The sequence below is a fragment of the Poecilia reticulata genome, linkage group LG19, assembly GCF_000633615.1.
Source record: "Poecilia reticulata strain Guanapo linkage group LG19, Guppy_female_1.0+MT, whole genome shotgun sequence".
NCBI lineage: Eukaryota > Metazoa > Chordata > Actinopteri > Cyprinodontiformes > Poeciliidae > Poecilia > Poecilia reticulata.
The window spans coordinates 4245184-4266176 of NC_024349.1; the positions used below are offsets into that span (position 1 = coordinate 4245184).

The 20993-nt window shown below is 40.6% G+C and overlaps 1 protein-coding gene across 2 annotated transcripts in view; it reads left to right on the forward strand.

Moving 5' to 3' along the window:
* tspan9a (tetraspanin 9a) overlaps positions 1–20993 on the forward strand; it is a 157129-nt gene that overhangs the window by 126880 nt on the left and 9256 nt on the right. For both annotated transcript variants that reach the window (XM_008436528.2, XM_008436527.2), the window contains 3 exons: positions 11418–11519; positions 11772–11903; positions 13752–13835. In XM_008436528.2, the coding sequence (XP_008434750.1) occupies positions 11418–11519; positions 11772–11903; positions 13752–13835 (318 nt within the window). The remainder of the gene's footprint in view (positions 1–11417; positions 11520–11771; positions 11904–13751; positions 13836–20993) is intronic.

Here is a 20993-nt window from a genome sequence, read left to right on the forward strand (position 1 = left end):
TAAAGCCAGAGATGTTATTTGATGGTTTAGATTCATTAATTTGGTTTCTGTTCCGCTTGGCGTTCACATATGTATTTGAATCGCTCCAGAGTTCACTTCAACCAAACCAAGGCCAAGGTTTGTAGGTGAATCAGAGTTCGCCTTTTTGTTTTTCACCTTCCCAATGTCATGATTGATGGAAGACTTCTAACTCACATGCAGAATCAGGCCCGGAGACTACTGGTGAGTAACTGTTTATTAGAAAAAAACTATCACAATGTTTTGCAGGTGATCCGTAGGTAAAGGTCTGCGTCTCGCCTGGAAGCAGAGAGAACAGGTTAATTTGGCCAGAGGTGGACAAAGGTTTGATGGGTAAACGGGTGTGATCAGCTTACGTCTTCTTGGAAGGCTTTCCGATGGGGGGGGGACGAACAGTGGGCTGGAGCGGGCAGGGCGGTGAGGTTCTGAGAGCTGCAGGCAGATTCACCAATGGAAGTTGACCGATTCCTGGAAATGAAAGACGGGGAACAAGTGAGGAGGGCTGACAACAGGCGGAGGTTTTCTCGAGAAAGTCACAATAATGCTAGCGTTTCTGTAGAAGGCTTAGCGAGCCAGAGACTACCGTGAAGGAATAATCATCCGGCGGAGAGGAGAGGTCTGGTAGCTCCTTAAATCCTCTCTTGAATGATGATCCAATGAGCTTCAGGCGTGCAGCTCCACTCCAGGCCACTCCCCAATGGGGAGCCGGAGGGGAGAGACCCTTTTCTTAGAAGAAAAGCCCAGAACCTGACACCCAAATGGAGCTGACTTTTTAGAAAACGGACTAGAGCTCAATTAAAACAGACTAAACAGGGCTGGTGTGAACGCACCCTTAGATCCACACCTCCTCTAACACACATGGATAAAATAAATGGCTCATTGGCAGGATCCTGAGGAACCTGAGGAGGTAATTTAGCTGTTTAGTTCAGGTGTGATGGAGCAGTGATGCATCTAAAAGTTTCAGACTCCGGCTCTAGATGCAAAAGGTGGTGATTGTAACACGGCTAAGTGTGGCAACATTCAGACAGAGCACGCACCTCCCATATCTCCCTGTACGTTCCCGTCTGTGAAGGCGGGACACCGTTCAGTCATTTTCAGTGGGTTACTTTGCCAGACCAATTCCAGACGATGAGGGTCCGTTTACCTGCCTGTGTCTTGGCCTGAGGCAGCGCGGGTTTCCAGAGCAACGGAAGGAAATAAGAGTCATGTTTAATGATGTGCTGCTGGTAACCTCTGAAGCTGTTTGCCTCCACATCATTTATTAGACTTTCAGGATGTTAAAGTTTTGTCCGGCTCTGTGGAGTGAGATCAAGAAGGAGACGTAGTTGGTGTCTTTGTTTCCAGAGAAGCTGGCAGTTGAAGCCCTGTGATTCGGTAATGATCATGGAAAAGATGGAAAGGAGGCGGATTATGTTCCAGAAGGGTTCAAAGTAACTAATTATGGTTAAAATATCATGCATAGAATATCATTTGCTTAATTTAACCCTAAAAATGTGTTCAGCAGATAAGCCTCCAATTCTTCTGTGAGGCAAAACTGTGTTTTACTTTCATGCAGGAAGCAGTGGGAGTATTTCTGCTTTGACTACAACCAATTTAATTTAATCAGTTTAAATAGAGTGACTAAAACAATCTGGCCTTTATTGCAAAGAATAGGCGTCAACACCATGTTTTACCCCATGGGATGATTTATGGAGCCTCTTCGGCTGGAAAACAGCAAATGGTTGTGATGAGAAGTCTTGCACTTTTAATTTATTCTACGAGGATACAGAGTAAAGGCCTCATTACAGTTTTGCTCAAGCATGACCAGATATCTTCCCAATGTAACTACATTTGTTTGCATCAAAGCAAAACAAATAACCAATCCTCCGTTACAGAAAAAACATAATTGTTCAGAAATGAAAGTAATATTCTTGGCTTGAGCTGGTATGAAATTTTCACAGCAGGATACCTTGAATAAAAATATTGGCTAAATGGTGCTTCTGTTTACACAAGGATGAAAAAAGAGCGTATGATTATTGAATTCACTTTTATTAAAAAGCAAAAAAAGCAATTATTACTACCACAGCTGCAAAAATAACAAGCTTTTCACAAAATATAATGCAGGTTGTGTTCTGTTGATTATTTTTTATTGTAGAGATGCTTCCTGGCAATAGACCTTATAATGTTAAGCCTGTTTATCTCCCTTTAAGTGGAGCCACAGCAAGTAAACTGCATTTATGTGTTTAGCAGCAGAGTTCAGTCTGTGGGTTTCATCCATCCATCCATTTTCTTRCACCCTTGTCCCTCATCGGGGTCAGGAGGTGCTGGTGCCCATCTCCAGCTGGCATACCGGGCGAGAGGCGGGGTCACCCTGGACAGGTTGCCAGTCTGTCGCAGGGCAACACAGAGACACACAGGACACACAACCACACTCACCTAGGGGCAATTTGGAGAGGCCAATTAACCTGACAGTCATGTTTTTGGACTGTGGGAGGAAACCGGAGTACCTGGAGAAAACCCACCATGCACAGGGAGAACATGGAGACTCCATGCAGAAAGACCGGGGCCGGGAATCGAACCCAGAACCTTCCTGCTGCAAGGCAACAACTCTCTGTGGGTTTCACCATTTAGCCAAATGGCATTTTCTCTCATTTATGTTTTTTGTCTAACTGTTTTTGGACTAGATGACTGAATATTTAAGAAAGACCAGATCAAACCAAAATAAAGAATGGATGGTTAAAGCATATTAAAGTCTTTGTTTCTCACCTTTCTAATATAATTGGGAAAATATTTGCATTGCGATGCCGTCCTGTGTCGTCTGTCTGTCCAATCAGTTCCCTAAACCAGAGACAGCTTCAGGCTATTAGCATGTCTTATTTTAAGTGTAATTTTCTTGTACCTTCATTTTCATGCAGAGCACCTTTAATTGTCTCACTGTGGAAGTGAAAGTAAATGTGAAACTTAGTGTAAAACTCCTGACTGACGTATTCTTTAGCTCATTAACATCTTGTTTTTGAGCAGCGTGAGTTCATCTTTACTATTCGTGGTTCTTGGTGGATCTCTTGGCACATACTATTTCAGCTGCCAGAGGCAAATCCTGACATGAAGTTTCGACTGGCTGTGAAAGTCCCAGAAGAAGGTGAATCTGACTGGGGAGCATATTGGAGCATATGACCGTGAATGATAACGCTGCTCTGACAGCTGAGTGTGTAAACTGTCACTTATCGCTGGTTTCCAAGTGGTTAAAGTTGTGAAACTAATCAAAGTAGAAGAATTTTCAGGTAATCTTTTTGGGAGGGAAATGTTTGCTTATGGAGGTCTCCTGTCAGCAGAACAGGCCAGCATACAGTTATTCCAGAGTTTGTACTTGGTTGTGTTTATGCACACTCCCATCTGGGATCCAGTGTTTCACAGATGGGCTGTGCTTTTTATTTCAAGCAGCTGTGTTCAGAATGGTAATGTCTGCAGCAAACAACCTGCAGTAGGTTGATTATTCTGAGTTTGTGTGAATCTGACTCTAACGCTTTTAACTACTTCCTGTTTTCTATATGAAGTTGTGCCTGAGGCACCATCTGCCTAAACGGCAGAGGCAACCTCTGTTGTCTGTTCGCAACATTTGTGTTTGCTAAAACACACATGTTGGTTTTGATTTAGGGTGCGTTCACACCAGGCCTGTTTAGTCCGCTTTAGTTGAACTCCAGTTTGTTTGCCTAGAAAGGTGTGAATGCATAAACTGTGATGCATATTGAAATAAAAACTCTGGTCTGCAAACAAAGCTGTAGGTCTCAGTTTGGTTAAAGTATATGTGAATGAAAGCAGACTGTGGGCCGCTCCATATGCAGGAAGTGGAACATAGAGCAGGGAATTCTGGGTAAATACAACCAAAACAAACGTGAGTCTAACACAAGAGGGAGAAATGGTTTATAGTCTTTTACCAAAGACAAATCCGACAAAAAGCTAAACTCTGATGACACTCCATTTTGTTTATAGTTTGTGAATACAACCTGAGTCTCTGAAGCTCTAAATATCAGATCACTCTCGCTTTTTTTGAGCCGTCAGGTCCGTCCTGAACCCTGGTGATGAATATTGGGTGTAGCTTCACATCGGCGCTGACAGGTCCCAGTGGACCTGCTCTCTCAGATGTTACCTTGTCATCAAATCTGGAGCCCAGTTAAGAGAGAACTGGGTTCTCATGCTGGGATACTTTCCCTGTCTGCAGTGGGATCAGGTGTGCTCTGTAAAGCTGAGGAAAAAGAGCCCAAACACCATCTGGTAATTTAAGAGAAATGTCTGTTATTGCTGTTGTCTTTGAGGACAGGTGGTGAAAGCTGTCCTTTCTGTTTATGTGAGCCGAGACATAAAATCCACTCTTCCCTTTATGCTGTCTCCATACACACACACACCAGTCACTTTGTTAGGTACACCTTATTAAGTTGGGTTTTTTAAATCTGAAATATTCTGGTCCGTGTCTGCGCAGCAGCATCACCAGCTGCAGACCTGTCTCCTGAACACTGGTGACAGTCTGCCGTTCCTCCTCATCCCTAAACGCTGTGGCTCTGAGTTCAGGTGACTGAGGAGGTCATTAAAGATCAGATTTATGTTCAATAAACCAATTTAAGATGATTTAAGGTTTGGGGGAATGTGCATTATCCTGCTGGAAGTGGCCATCAAATGGGTCCACTGTGGGAACTAAAGGAACAGCGTGGGATTTAAATCAGTTTGTATGAAGGACAACAGAGAAAACATGGAAAAATATCCCACACACCATCCTGCCACCAGCATCACATCCATCAGACCAGGAGAAGTTTGTCTAGTCTTTTATGTCCAGTTTTGGGGAACCTGTGTGAATTACAGCTTCATTTCCTGTTCCTGTCTGACGGCTGATGAGGCCGTCTGGTTGCATCCAGAGATGGTATTCCAGGTGCTTTGGTTGCATCTAACACTGTCTGTACAGTCTGAACTCTGGCATCAACGAGGCGTTGATGCCAGAACAATTTAAAAATGTTTTCTTTTTGCTTCTGGAGACCTGACAGGTGATAATGAGTCAAGTCCAGTCAAGATTTTTGTCATAGTTCAAAAGGCTTTACATGTTGAGAACCTAAAGCAGCAAACAAGCAACAAACATCACATTTTCACGCCATGATCAAAATCATCAAAAATCATTATCAGATATTGATTTTTGATCAAAATCATCAAAAATCATTATCAGATATTAGATATTAGATATATCAGATATCATCAAATATTCATAATCGTATTATGAATCAAAGGCAGTTCTAAACTGGTGGATTTTTAGCCTTCATTTAAAGAAAATCAGTTTTTCAGCAGTTTTTCAGTTTTCTGTAAGTTTGTTCCAGATTAGAGAAGCATAGAAGCTGAATTCTGCTTCTCTGTGTTTGGTTCCGGTTCTTCGAATCCAGAGCAGAACCAGAAGACCTGCGAGGCCTGGAAGGTCGATCTTTAATGTTTTGTGGTGCTAAGCTGTTCATGAATCACAGTTTCATGCAGTTTGTTCTCTGAGCTCCAGTGGAAGGACTGTAGAACTGAGGTGATGCTTCGTTTTCTACCCTCCTGGTTTTAGTGAAGAGAAAAACACGAGCAGCAGCGTTCAGATTGACTCGTTAGGCAGACACTGCTGCAGTAATCAATGCAGCTAAGTTTACATCCATGGATGAGTTTCTCTAGCCCTTGCTGGGACATTAGTGTTTTAATCCTAGAAATGTTTTTCAGGTAATAGAAGGCTGACTTTGTAACTGTCTTTATGTGCCTCTGAAGGTGCAGTAGTTTCTAGCGGTACTAACTGAAGCTGTGTGCTGACTGTTGACCGTTCCTCTGTGGGTCTAAAGATAACGGTATGAAAACCTCAGCAGATCAGTCGGTTCTGAGATGCTTGAACACGAATCAAGTTACTTAAATTCTCTTCCTGTCATTTAAAACATCAGCGAGTCGCCTTCACTACGTCCAGGTGAATAAATGCATTAACTTGTTGCCATGGCTATTTGTGTCAGTTGAACAGGTGAGCCTAAGAAGGTAACCAATGATTTTATTTTGTCTCCGTTTCCCCGGCTGGTCGGTTGGACCCGTCGGACTGCAGTGATGAATGTTCTGTCCTGGGCTGCTGAGCCAGACATGGCCAGCCCGGGGGAAAGCACAAGCTTATCTTTGTAATGAGAAGTGTGAGCTGTGTCTCAGGCCTTTGTCAACACATGCCACACATGAAATATTGCACTGATGCCCTTTGGCAACTTTCAAATAAAATTACTGGAAGGGAACCTGGATGTTGCCTCTTTATGTTATCGCTGAGGACTTTGCAGTTCCAGCAACAGAAGCTTTAGTCAAGAACTTCGTTTTCCTCATGAAATATTACGACAGAAATGTGTTTTATCTCCTCCTTTTTGTTCTGAGCTCATTTGCCTGACTCTCATCATTAGGTTTCCTTTCAGACTTTTAACAAAGACGCTCATGCAAGAAATGGAAAATGCGACAAGCCTTAGTGGAAACTTCTGTTGCTCTCTGTGTTTTTACTTTAAAGAGGCTGGCGGGGGGTTCGGGGGGGGGGGGTCCTCTCGTGACTGTATTAGTGTGAGGAGTCAGTAATGAGTGAGCAACATCACATACAGCCCAGCACGGGGAGCAGATGATGAAAGATGGAACCGGAGTACAAGGCAGAGATTGATGATGCGGCTCGTTGTCTAATTTTCCTGCAGAGGGACGGATATGGTAAGACCAGCAGATCTTCCTCTGCATCTCTGAGAAACAGAGTGAGAAACGGCAGTGCAACATGGAATGATGCAATTACTATTTCAAAGCATTGAAGAGGGCGTGTTAAATGGCTTCTTGTGGCTAAAGACCTTAGATTTACCAGATAAAATCCCTCTAACATTTATGTCTGTTCTGCTGACGGATTTTGTTGCCTTGCAGCTTTAAAAACGAGGATTTAAAGTTTTGTGGGATTTTTTTCTGCCTGATCTGAAGAATATTAGATCAGTCTGTCAGTACTTTTGTGAAGTTTTCATACCGTTTTAACGTTTTCATATTTTGTCGCCCTGCAACCACAAACCTCCACAAAATAGAGATTATTGACAAAGAGAATGTGAATAGAATGTTTACTTTTTATTTTTACAAATAAAAATCTGGATCGAAGCAGGTTGAGTCAGACTGAATGAAGATCATCTATGAACTCCAGATTTTCTGTTATATTTATTTCTGGACCTTGACTAGGCTGTTTTAACACATGAATGTGTTTAGTGTGGTTCTGCTGCTGGACGGTGAATCTCCAAGGCTCTAACACCGAGGTGTCCAAAATGTGGCTGAGGGTGTTTTTTTTTATCCTTTGAGCATGTAGACAAAATAAATACATTTTTAAATGTTTGCAGATGGATCAACAGTATTATGACTTCCATTGGAAGTGGTTTTCTTCTTGCCACTCTGTGATGAAAGGTCAGATTTATGGATTCCTGAACCCGAGCTGTGACTCTCTGCAGCTCCTCCAGGGTTCTCTGGTTAACGCTGACCTCTTTGATCATCTGTTACATAAAATACATCAAAGTTTGTGTTTGTAGCGTAAGAAGATGTGACAGAATTCAAGTGGTGTAAATGTGTTTGCATTTATAGCAGCATTTCCAGCATAAAGGCCGACTGACCTTCAGGAGCCATGCACAGCGTCTTCTATAGAAACCAGGCTGACGGTGTAAACTGGCTGCTTCATTTTATCTCAAGTATTTGTGCGTCAGCTTGTAACACGTTCTTGGCGAGTAAAATCCTTTTTCAATGAGCAGAGAAATCAGAGAATGGCTGAAAGCACCTTGCTTTGTTAGAGACTGACACAGGATGAGCCTCTTTCTTCTGCTCGCATTTTAAAAATGCATCCCCTCCCCTCTCTCCCATCAACAAACCATTAACTGTAAAAGAAAATGTGATCCCTTTGTCTTGATATTTTTTTTACTCGTGAAAACAACATACAGTATTACATCGCTGTCATTTTTCTTCCCCAGCCGTAATTATCTCATATCTGAGGAGCCTCCTGGTTTCTCTCTCTTGTTAGCAAATCCTCGCAGGCACAGCAAACAGCAGGAGAGCTGGGCTCTGAATCTGTGTTTCATTAACACATCCAATGAGATATTAATCACCAGACATGACACGACCCTAAGCACGTTGTCGAGGTGCAGGCAAGAGGAAAATGATGCGCTTGTGCTGTGAAAGGGCAAGTTTAAGAGAAACAGTGTCAGAACCACAGACGTCGCGTGAAAGTCTAAATTATTATTTTTGAAGTGGATTAGAGTGATCTACACAAACTGTTAAATGATTAAAATGCTCTTTTATTTCAGACTTATGGGAGTGAGAAGGAAAAAAAAACACATATAGCTTTAGATTTAAAATAATGAATGATTTGTTTCTCCTCCCAACAACGGGCCGAACCGCAAAGAAATGGCTTCAAGCAGGAGTGGACTGGCCTCAAGGCTCAAATATTATAACCAAAAAAGTATTTTAAAAATAACTTTAAATAAGTTTTGAAATTATTTAAAATAATTGGTTGACATTCGTGGAGAATTTTGGACTAATCCAGTCAGATCTGTCAGTCCTCGTTGACTGACAGACCTGACTGGAGCAGGTCTGTCAGAGGAAGAGGAGCAGAAATGTGAAGAAGAAAAAGACTAAAAGCCGACAAGTAAATATGCCAAACTTACTGATATGTTTATCATAAAACTGTTAGAATTAATACAATTTAAAAATAGCTGAAAAAAATAATTTTCACTAAATAATATCTGGGTAAATTTTAGCTAGAAGAGTAGAAATGCTTATTATAGGAAATTAAGACTTATTTTATTCCGACTTAAAACATGCATAATAATATGATCCTACAGAGTTTTGTGTAATTTGTGTGCAGAACTACAGTTTTGTTCTCCAACTCTGTCACAGACAGAAGGATAATTGTTCTGAAATAATGCTCAGTGTTATTTTATCGTGCCATAAAGTTACACTTTGCATGTGTTACAGTTTATTATTATGAAGCATAAATAGAAGATTTATCTGTGGTAACCAGAGAAATAAAACGTGTGAAACTCTTTCTGTTTTTCATACTTTGATGAGGATCTATTTAATTTTACAAGGACATGTGGTCTTAATATGAACATAATTATTTGTATGAACTGTATATTTCATAAAACACTGAGAAGACACCTGTAAGAGTTTAAATAGGGGTGAAAACGTCCCGGTGGAGAAAGAGTGGTTTTAAAATGGCTGCTGCACTTTATTTTAATTTTTGAAACAACGCAATGTGCTCACATATCCTCTGGTATGTTATGTGCATTCACACATTTTCTGGTCTCAACCCAGACGTGTCTTCAAGCATATTAGCGTAGCTGCATTCTTATTCTGTAACATCCAGTCATTGCCAAAGGAAGCAGAGCTCCGGTTGGGAGGTGGAAGATCGAGAAGCGTTTGCCAATTAGCTTCAACTGGAAGATTAATGACAGTCTGTTCCACCGCATTAGAACCTTTCAGGCTCTTTTGAAGGTAATCTTTGTTTCATCTGAAGAACATGAGATAATTCAGAAACAAAAGTCTGTGAACTTCCAAATCATTGAATGATTCATTTTTGATAACTGTCTTAGCCTGGAAGAACAAAAATAGATTTCTTTTTTTTTTTTGCTGTAGTGAGTAGAGGTATGCTATGAAAGAAAACAGAATCCCTCTCCATCTGTTACACACAAAAGGTGCGTGGATGAGCTTCTGCTGCAGCAATTGGCAAGAGGAATATTTTACCTGGAAAGGGAAAAAATGGATTAAGTTAAATGCCAGGAACATTTGGAAGCAGACATCACATTTGTACATAAAAAGATGAGAAGGAAATGGCTTCAGCTACTGAATAATGTGCCCTGCACAGCTGTGAATGCACAAAAGACGTCCTGACAAAGCGACTAAACTGAAGATTTAAACACGGTCTTCAGTCAGGAACTGGTTTGGAACTGGTGCTGCAGTCGCTCCTTTACTGGTTCTGGTTTGGAAACCATTCAAAACTTATCTCTTATTTTAAACGTTGCACATACAAGCAGTTGGAGTTTAGCGTGTATTTCTAAATTAATGTTCTTATTTCATGTCATGAGCAGAGGCCCTTCACAAAATATAAATATAGATGTCCATTTATCGACATTTAGGTTCATTTATGAGTTTTAAATATTCGTTTGAAATCCAATATTTATTTATCTTGATTGAAGAAGAAAACTCTGTATGTCTTTGTATGAACTGAACATGATTCTCATGTCTGGTAATGGGCCTGAAAGAGAGCCGACTGACAGATCCGCAACTTTGTAGCTGTTTTTAGAAACGCTTTGGAAAATAAACGTTTTAAGCTAAAATCAATATCAGTAGGCCGGGCTGCAATCAGTGCACTTCTAATTTCCTCATGACTAAGTGTTGTGCTGTCACCGCTGCACATAACTGAGCTCGCTGCTTTGGATGCAGTGGTGTGAAACACGTGGCCTCTGGACTCTGAAGCAGTGCAGACATGTTCTCCAGAGGGCCGGATCGCTGTCTGGCAGCTGATGGATGAGTCTGGGTTGAACATTAGGACACAGGAGGAAGCAGGTTGTTACCTTTTATCTCCTGGGATCAAACTGCCAAACGTCTTTTCATCCGTCTCTGACAGTCACTCCTCAAAGTTAGCAGTAGCTTTAAATGCAGAAACATATTCATATTATGATTGACACATTTTACTGAACATCAGGGATGCTTAACTCGTTATTCAACCATTAAAGTAAAAAGTTTGTTGCTAGTTTGATTCGTCATTAAGGTGAATTTCACTCAGTCACTTTCCTTGAACACAAAGTAACACTGCTGAGAAAATAACAGCACCAGAAGAAGAGATATCAGAAAGTTTCCTTCATCTTTTCCCACAAAATCAAATACATGTGGAATGAAATACAGCAGAATCTCCACCGGGTCTGTTTGGACAGTTCAGACCAGAACCCGTCTCCTCCTTCCTGACCGGCGTGAAGGCTGGACATTCATCGTGTCCGTAGATATTAATCCTAACTGAAATGTGAAGAGCTTCTCAGGATTCGGTCCATTTGCTGTTGCTGCTCTTTTTCAAATAAACCCTCATGTTTGACTCGGCTTTATTAGTCATTTCATGAGGAAAAACAACAATCCGTAAGCAGCCATACTCAGTCCTCTAAAAGCACTCTGCACAGCGTGGATAATGGCCTGATTGTTTACATCTATATGAAAACCATGTTGATTTGAAAAGAGGGAAATATGTGACTGCACAGCTGCAAGCACTCGAGCTAACGCTGCCTTCTTGAATCTTAACGCCACATAAAGACGGGGGGAAGCTGCAGCTCAGACGACTGCCCTCGCTGAGCCGACCACTTCACGCCGAGGCGGCGAACCTCAGGCTAATGTTTTCTCTTTATCTGCAGGTGAGCGAGAACGCTAAGCAGGACCTGAAGGATGGGCTGGCTCTTTACAACTCGGACAACAACATAGGCCTTCGAAATGCATGGAACATCATCCAGGCGGAGGTCGGTAGGCCTCACACTACACATTACACTGGTGTTACATTAGCATCAATGTTTAATCACCTAAATGCAAAGTTATTCTGACATATTCCAGCTAATGCATTTCCAGTCATGTAGCTGCACCATTAATGTGACGTTAGAAACATCCAACCTGGCTGGTGGAGAAGAGTCCTTCCATTATTTAAGACCAACAAACCAATTAAAACACAGAGTTGTGTGCAGACTCTGACAGGTGTGCTTGTGTTGTGACGGCAGTGGAAGTGCTGCGGTGTCGTAGCGTACACGGACTGGCACGAGGCCCTGAAGGAGAAGGTGGTTCCTGACCGCTGCTGCCAGGAGCATTACCAAAACTGTGGCCGCAACTCCACCAACATGTTCTGGAGCCGGGTGAGTTGCAACAAAACAATGACAGTATGGTCAAAAACGTCTCAAAAGACTCATTTATATCAAAGATCAATTACATGCAGAGTTTAATTTTTATGGTTGCAGATAATAAAACCCAACATTGTCTGACCTGTGGGAGCAGGTAGTCGGTCTGGGCTCCTTTTGCTTGAATTCCTGCATCACTGCAGTCTGTGGTTCTGCTGCGGTTCAGGAAGCCCAGCTTGCTGAAGCCGACCTTCAGCTCGTCTTTATCATTGGTTCTGATGTCCCACATTCACTTTGACAGCTGGCGTTAGCTCAGGCAAGTTTGCTGGTGTTGCCATGGTGATTAAAGCAGCTCTTGGTACTTTTTGGCAGTCTGGACCGGTACCAAGTTCAGTCAAGCCATAACCAGTAGGAAGAATCAGCTGCAGTAGCCAGTCTTTCTCCCAAAGAGGGCAGCACTGAGGCGGTTTTAGGCAAATTATTGCATAACTAAACAAATGTACACAGAAATGTAATAATTTATACAGAAACATAAAGGTAGCACAGTTTACCTACACAAAGGTTGAGTTGAGGTTTAGTAACTCTTAATGTTCTTAAGACTGCTAATTTCTGTTGCTTGTTCTCTAACTTTTTTCTTCCACTAAACTTACCATCAACCGTTTTTGCCTCATCATTACTGTGAAGCGAGTCGGTGAGCAGTCTTCCCCAGGACTGTGTTGCCTATAACAAAGCATTTCTTCATTAAAAATCATTTTTGTTGTTGTTCTATAATATTCAAATGCATCACTCTGTCTAATCATTCTACACAATTCACGAGTTTTGCATTTTCAGTAGAATTACTAAAATAAATGATGTTTGAATTTATGAGTCGTGCCTGAAAGAGAACATTTCTTGTTGTATTGTCCAAAGCAGAACAGAGACGCAAACACAAACATATAGAAAGGGAGGGAAAAAAAGCAAAAATAATATTGATATTAATACGAAACAACCACAAACTGACAGCAGGAAGATTCGACATAAAAAGATCTAAAAATGATATCAAAGATTAACAGCAGCCCAAACAAATCTGGAAAGCATCTGAGGTGCTTTTGCTGATGCACAATAAGCTTACTAAGCTCTTTATCTCATGTTAAGTCATTGTCATGCAAACTGATACACATGCAACATAAAATCCACCATCTATTGCCCCTTTGCTCCACTGATTGCATAGTAGCTGATTTCCATTTAAACCTGTTTAAACATTTTACTTGTACTGCAGAATTTGGATCATTACGGAGATTTTTTTTGTTGTTGTTGTTGTTGCAGCACAACGTCCTCAAACCATTACAAGTCTAATTTCCTATTTAGTCTGGCGTGTGGTTTGTTAGCAGGTCCAGAGTAAAGGATTAAAAGCTGTAATGTAATTGCCAAAATGAGAACAGGCAGACAATGAGGTGGTCCAGTGGGAAAGCTCATCCCTGAAAGCTTGTGTGTAATCCTGCCCAGAGGAGCAGCTGCCTGATGTTTCACAATCCCCCTCAGCAAGAAGCACGTCTTTAAGACCGAAACCGAAGTGAAGTCCCTCACCTCTGAATAAGGCAGCAGCAGAGGAAGAGTCGAGTGCCTGAAGTCTGCTCACATTCATCCACAGTCCTGCATATAGAAACCTGACCTTATGGGGAAATTCACTTGTTTTGACACCTCATCTGATATTTATCCATGAGGATGAAATGCCCTTTTTATTTAACTGGTTGGTTGACTTTTTCCAGGTGACTGAGCAGCTGAGGCCCAAAACTGCAACATTTCTGACACGACTCGCCTCCCACGCTGAAAAATGCTCATTTTCGCCTGTTTTTTTTTTTTATCTTTCTTTCTTTTGCATCGCAGGGCTGTTTTGAGAAGGTGGAGGAATGGCTGGGTGAAAACAAGCATCTGCTGGGAACCATAGGCATGGTCATCTTGGTAGTGCAGGTGGGTGTAACAAAATAAATATATTTCTTTCTCCCTCCCCTGTTGCTCTTTTATGTTTTTGCATGTGTCTGACAACATGTTAAAAAGAGAAGAGAACGTGTGCATCCAGTGGCCCCCCTGTGCCATCTTGTTCGATTGAGAAAGCTGTGAAGCTTTGGCTCGGTGGGCGTTCTGGGCTCCCACACATCTTGAAATATTGCGGCTCTGTTCTCTATTCCTGTCTGGAAGATTCAAAGCTGCGTGGCTTTGAGCCAAGGAGGCTGCAGTCAGGTAAGGAAGAGCTATTAGACGATCGGAGAGCCAAGATACTGAATATAGAGAAGCAGGGAGAGTTGCAGATTCAAGCGTTACTTTATATCCATCCCACTTTCACTCCCTAAAACGGGAACTTTAGTTTGTTTTGGAGCGTGATGTTCAACTGGGAGCTGCAGTCATTAATCTGGGAACTGAGTTTGTGGAGATTGAAGGTGTTTAGCCGGTAGAATCGCTTTGATTGGAAACCAAAATTGCAACATTTGTTACATTTCCAGCTGTGATTCTGTTTCAAATGGAGGCGTCAGATTTTAGTGGTTGGAGGATTTTCGTTTAGTCTTTGGTGAAAGACCATGAGCCATTTCTTCAGCTAGCGCTAGCCTAGCATGTGTGTTTTGGTTGTATTTACCAGAATGCCTTGCGCTTTGGTCCACTTCCTGTTTCTGGAGCAGTCACTGTCAGATATGCATCCGAACGGCAGAGTTCACGTCAACCGGACCGAGCCTGAGGTTCTTAGGACCAGAATTCATGTTTTTTGGTCCGTATCAAAGTCCAGTTGTGCATTCACACCTCCCCAGACCAACTGGACTTTCTAGGCAAACAGACTGGAGTTGGATTAAACTGGGCTGGTCTGAACTGAATGTATCTAAATCAGAGACACATCCATTTATGTGTCTTTATGATAGTTTGGTGTGAAATAAAACCAAAAGTCCACAACAGCTGCTCCGTTTTTCTTTTTTTATTCTGCATAGAGAGCAAATTTATTCATTTAAAAGGGAAATAATGAGGATATTTGTTCCAGCCTGAGTTTTGTGTGTAATTTCTGCCACTTTGGGTCCAGTTCTGGTTTATTCCCAGTTTCATACTCAGAGATCCCAGTTTGCTCCATGGTTTAGTCCCTCCTCATCCTGTAGTCGTCCCCGCCGGCAGCTGGAGTTATTTTATGTGACCATTTCTCTGTCTTTTTTACTGAGCACTTTTAATATGCTGATGCTTAAGTAGCTCTAACCAAACTGAATGCAGGCACCTTGACTCTGAATAATTTACAAACTGTATTTCAAGAGAAATGTGTTGATGCTGAGGTAATAAGAGTGATAGCAGCAGTTTAAGCTGCTTCCAGTCTGTCACAGAGCACTTCAGGTAAAGATGAATCACCTGCTAAGGTGGCTAATAACCTGCAGCCTGCAGAACCAGGGGATTCCTCTGCTCCTGCTCTAATGTGCTCAGATCTCTACAACCATTTCTCCAGTTCCTGTGATGAGAAGCTCAAACGGCGTCTTTTACTCTGTTGATTCGTCTCAACCTTAAAAATCTGCTGAATTGCTGACGCAATCTTTAGTTTTGATGCTTCACCTTATTAAGCATCATCTTCTGCTTCACATCTTCATATAATATCAACACATCATTTAGATATTGACATGGAAAATTCAGCTTCTGCTTCACTTACTGAGACGAAGAGACATCATCCCATCAGCCTCTCCTGCTGCAGCTCCCTGTTAGGTTTAGTATTGATTCTAAAATCCTGCAGTTTGAATCTTTAAATGCCCCAAACAACACTGACCCCCCCACCCCCACCCGCCCCCTGAGGCCCACTGATAAACCAGGAAGCTAACGCACAGGTTGCTCTCTTAAATCGAAGGATGACAGGTTTTTTCTCCCGTTATTTGTTTGTTTTAAATAAGAAGAGCTGTTAACGACGTCCAGCTGGGTCGCATCCAAAACCGTGCAGTAATTGAGTCTCCTCACAGCAAAGACAAACCTAATCAGGATTTAGTCGTGCGAGACGCCATCGACTCGTGCAAATCAACTCCTCCGATGATCGATGTGGCCGACATGCGAGAATCAGCGAGATGTTTGAGGAAAAGTTTTCCGCTCCTGGCTGCAGGCGGCGGTGAGGACAGGCCGTTTAACGTCCTGCAGGGAGAAACGGGAGCTTTGATTCTGATGGGACTGAATTCATTTCACATCGAATTACTGTGGCATCAAACCTGTCGGCTTTTAATGTTTAACAGCGTTTTTTATTATTACACGATTATTATTTAAATAAACTAAATTCATTTGATCCTATTCTGTTTATTCAGTTTATATTAATAAATGAAATGAGTTTATTTATTTAGATAGATTTGTTTTTTAATAAATAATAATTGTATTTATTTTAATTTAGTTACAGATTTTGTACATCTTATATGAATGTATGTATTTCATTTTAAACAGAGTTGAATTTATTTTATTTTTGAGTTATTTCTTCAGTTTTATATAAATAAACTTTATGTATTTATTTATTTATATAAACAAAGTTGGGTTTATTTATTATTTCCATTTATTTGTATAAACTGATTTTTTTAAATCAGCCTGAATTGAATTTACTTATTTAGTCATATTTAGTTTATTTATCCAGTTTGTTTACATAAATATACAGAATGAAATAATTCATTCATTCATTCATTCATTCATTTGTTGTTTTTTGTCACATCCGTTGTCAGAGTCAAACAAAACTTATTACTGTTGACATTTGTGTCAGAAATAATAAAACATGAGAACTAAAAGTTGAAGCATTTTCTGCTCATGATTTTATTTATTAAAATGTACAGAGAAGAAACTAACTTTTTCATACAGCAACGAATAGATTAGGATTTTTAACCCTTTAATAATAAACACCTTCATTTAAAAGCTGCATTTCCTATTTACTTGTATTTTAAAAGCTGCATTTTGTACTTACTTGTATTCTCTTTGACTCTTATTTAAATTGGTTGGATGTTCTGAAACTCTTTATTAAAAAAAAAGAAATCTGAAAGTTTTTCACTCCTTCTGAACTGCTGTGGGTGTAAATGAATGAAAGAATCAATTAAATTATATAGAAATGGCTCTTCAAGAAATGACTTTAGCCAAATGACCCTCCATCACGTCTTCCTGCTTTACTGATGGCCGCATGGCCAATTAAACGATAACTAAATGAGTTCAGTACTTAATAAAAGTGGGTTAATGGGCCTGTTTATGGACCAATAAAACCAAAAAGTTATTGACTGCCTTAACATTGTTTCATCTCCACATTTCCCTGCAGTTTGACCACCATTAGTAAAGTTTTGATTTAGTTTTGCTTATGATTAATTTATATTTTCTCTGAGTTCAGGGACATAAGAAATATTTGCCCCTCTCAGATTTCTTCAGTTTTATTCTTGTTGTTGCATTTAAATCTTCCAGATCAACAATCGACAAATAACTAGACAAGAACAACGGGAGTACATATGACAGGCAGTCTGAAATGATGTTTTTTATGTTTTTAGGCAGACCAGAATTGGGTTTTATAGACTGGATCAGAGTTTGATTGCACATTCACTCCTCTAACCAACTGGACTTTCCAGGCAAACAAACAAATGTTTGATTAAAGTGGACTAAACGGGGCTTAGCGCTTCCCTCCCAAATGATCTTTTTTATTTGCAGTTTACAAATTTAATTGAAGCGTGAAAAAAACATTGTAAGTCTTAATATTAAAAGATGACGCTGTAATGTGACTCATTTAAAGCAGGAACAAATTCATAATCAGAACTTTGGTGTCCAGTTTAAACAGCTCGTTCTGCTCCATTGGCCTCTAAATGTCCAGAACTCTGACAGAACCGTAACGTTTCACATGCCCTTGTGTTGTTTTGAGCTAAACTCTTCATCCTGGCTGGACTTTGTAGATTCACACCTCTGTCCATGTGAGCTCTGCTCTGGGGAAGCTTCTGTGCAGCCCTTTTTTCTGCTAAATCCATTTAATCTCTGCCACCTACCCGAACATTTCTGACAGTAACTCACCTTTCTGTTCATTATTACAGCCTTCAAGGCTCACGCTGCGGCACAGCCTCAATGGAGCCGCCTCTTCTTACTACGATTATTACTATTTGCACACCTGTCCCTCCTGGTGCTGCTGCATCCTTCCTCTGTTTTGTTGCTTGTTTTCAGTGGATCTCTTGTTTTATCTTCTCTCCTTAATACGTCTGTTACTGTGCTGAAGGCAAGCCAAGTCTCCTAATCCTTGAATCCATGGTTCATTTAGAGCAAGGTGACCTCCCCATTAAAGCTTTTTGTTGACTTCTGGAAGATTATGCACATAGTTAATGTCCTTAGGGGACATTTGTGCTTGAACTTTTAGGTTGAGGTTAAGGTATTCTACACCTTGTGGACTAATTTGTAGCACAGCCTGAAATACACAATCACAAACAGCTGGCATGAAAACTCCACAATTATTCATTTAAAAAGAGATCATGTTAAAAGTTTCTGCAAGCAGAAGTGAAGAGGTAAAGTCAGGAATGCTTAAATGTTCAACTCACCCATCAAATCCAAACTCAGACTCACATAAGCAGTGATCTGAACCGCTAGCTAAAAAGTTAGTTATGCTAATCATGAACATTAGTCCTGCTAATGCTAATGCTAATGCTAATGCTAAAGCTAAAGCGCTGTGACATTTAGCAGGAGCTAAACCACTAAATTCAACCACATGTAACTGACTCAGCATGTGTCAGAGTATATCGCCCTCCACAGGATCAGAAGTGTTACTGCAGCCTGTACAGTTAGCGCTTCGCTAAGGCTAATTATTACTCTCCTCTCTAGGCCAACAACTGGGTTGTAATTATAAAACTTCCACTTCAGCTCAGCACTTTTTAGACTCAAGGACAAAACAAATACCCCCTGCTTGTCCCAAAATTTCATTTGCATTCAAATTTCCTCATAAACATGCATTGGAAGCGACCTGCTGCATCTGCCTGGTATAAATTGTAATTGTCCTGGTTGTTCACAGAAATGTTCTGCTTATGACATGTTTGTAAATCAGAGCTGTTGCTAAGAGGAGCTCTTTGGAGGGCTGTAAGCCTCTTTAACTAATTTGATTGATGCCACCCATTAGGAAAGGCACTTACCGTGTGATCCCATACAATCTGTGCTGTATTTTAGCAATTAGTACGTGTTGTTGTCAACATTAACCTTCAGGCGCTGCATCCAGAGTTCATATGCTTGAACAGTTTTGACATTTGCTTATAATACAAATATTTGTAGAATTTGCCTTCAAAAAATGTTTTAGTCACAGAGAAGCAGATGTAAAGCTAAAATTCAGACTCACCATGATTACGTCCATCAGACCTTTAGGAACTCAAGATTTCTAAGAAAATTGCTATCAGTTTGATGACTTCTTTGTCTCTGAAGGTATTAGTTGCACCAGCTATACGATGAAATGGAAAACAAAGCGTTGAGAGGTTGAGAGGTTTGTCAATAGCTTTTTAAATGAACACAGTTCTCATCCAGGAACAAAGAACCTTCTCCTTCAGCACCATCTCTGTCAATCCTGTATAAATTAAGACAAGTGCTTAGCATCTGCTTTTAATACCAATTGAAATGAAAGGACTATTCACTGGCAAGGCCGAATGAGTCCAGGGAATTCACAACTGGCCTTGTTTTTAACACGTCTTTCACTTTATTTCTCTGAAATGAAGTTAATAACCACTTCAAGACAAATGCAGTATATCTGATATCTGACCTCACAGCAATTATTCTGACATGTTTACGGTTATTTCATATATTCAGCCTGTCAGTGCTAACAAGTGAACCACATTTTCCTGAAGGCGGAAGCCCAGTTTTAACCCACTCACTCCTCTGATTCAGTGTCGGTAGGAAGAGTCAGGATGTCAAGTACAGATTTTCTCATCCAAACCAAAGTGGACAACATGACAAAGAAACGTAAAACTGGCCCGAGGCACTTGGATGTAGTTTTGAAATATTTATAGAAGATGCAGACTCAGTCTGACAGAAACCTGGATGTTTGTCTTCCTCTAAAATGACAAAAGGATTTTACTTTCCAACTTTGCTAAAAGGTGTTTGATTCATTTCTGTAGAAGTTTACAGGAGCAGCGGTTCAGTTTCCTTCATTTCTAATCAACATGTAAATAAATAACTGCAGCTCTTTATGTAGTCTTAGGACTTTTTTATCGAGTCTGTAGTTAATTTATTATAGAGTCTGTAATTAATTAATTACATTTAATCATAAATGTATATGCACAAAATGAACTTTTTACTGCTAAGTTATCGAATAAATAGACATGAGTTCAACAAAAAAATATGTTTGTTTTCAATCTGGTATTCAGCTTTCAGATGTTTCAGGAACCTGATCATTCATTAAGTGTCTTTAGAAATGTAGATGATGGACACTGACATTAGCGTTAGCTGCTACATGTTTAGCATTGAGATGCTAGTTTGGGCTTGAATAGCTTCTGACAGGCTAACTCCTTTGGCACAACTTGAACACGTGAGTCTTTTCCAGTGTCCATCACATCTTGTTTTGAAGCAGAAATGAACCCAGTGAGGTTAGAGAAGCAGCTTTGTGGCTGCTGTCTGTTGATGTCGCTTGTCCAGGACAAAGGCTCCAGCTTGGGACTTCTGCATGTAAAAAAAAACAAAAAACGATCAATTGCGTTAAAATTTTATATGCATAAAAATCTATGTAATTAATTAGCAAAGTTGGTGTCAAAGTACAAAAAGGTAATCAGGCTCAAATTCCACAGACCAGTCGTCAGGCCTTCACTGATTATACATTTCCTTCTGAGGATTTAACATTAACCCTATTCCCATTTTTTTGCCAGTCCGATAACCGTTCTTCTGATTGAATCAGATTCAAGAAGACAAACCTAACAGCCATCGTTACACCTGGGGCTTTAACCTGTTTCTCACTGAGTAACACGTTGAGCCCTGACAGGTTGCAACGACCAATCAATCACAGAGACACACAGGACAAACAACCATGCATGAACAGCTGCAGCCAATTTAGAGAGACCAGTTAGCTGTGGGATGGATGGATGGATGGATGGATGGATGGATGGATGGATGGATGGATGGATGGATGGATGGATGGATGGATGGATGGATGGATGGATGGATGGA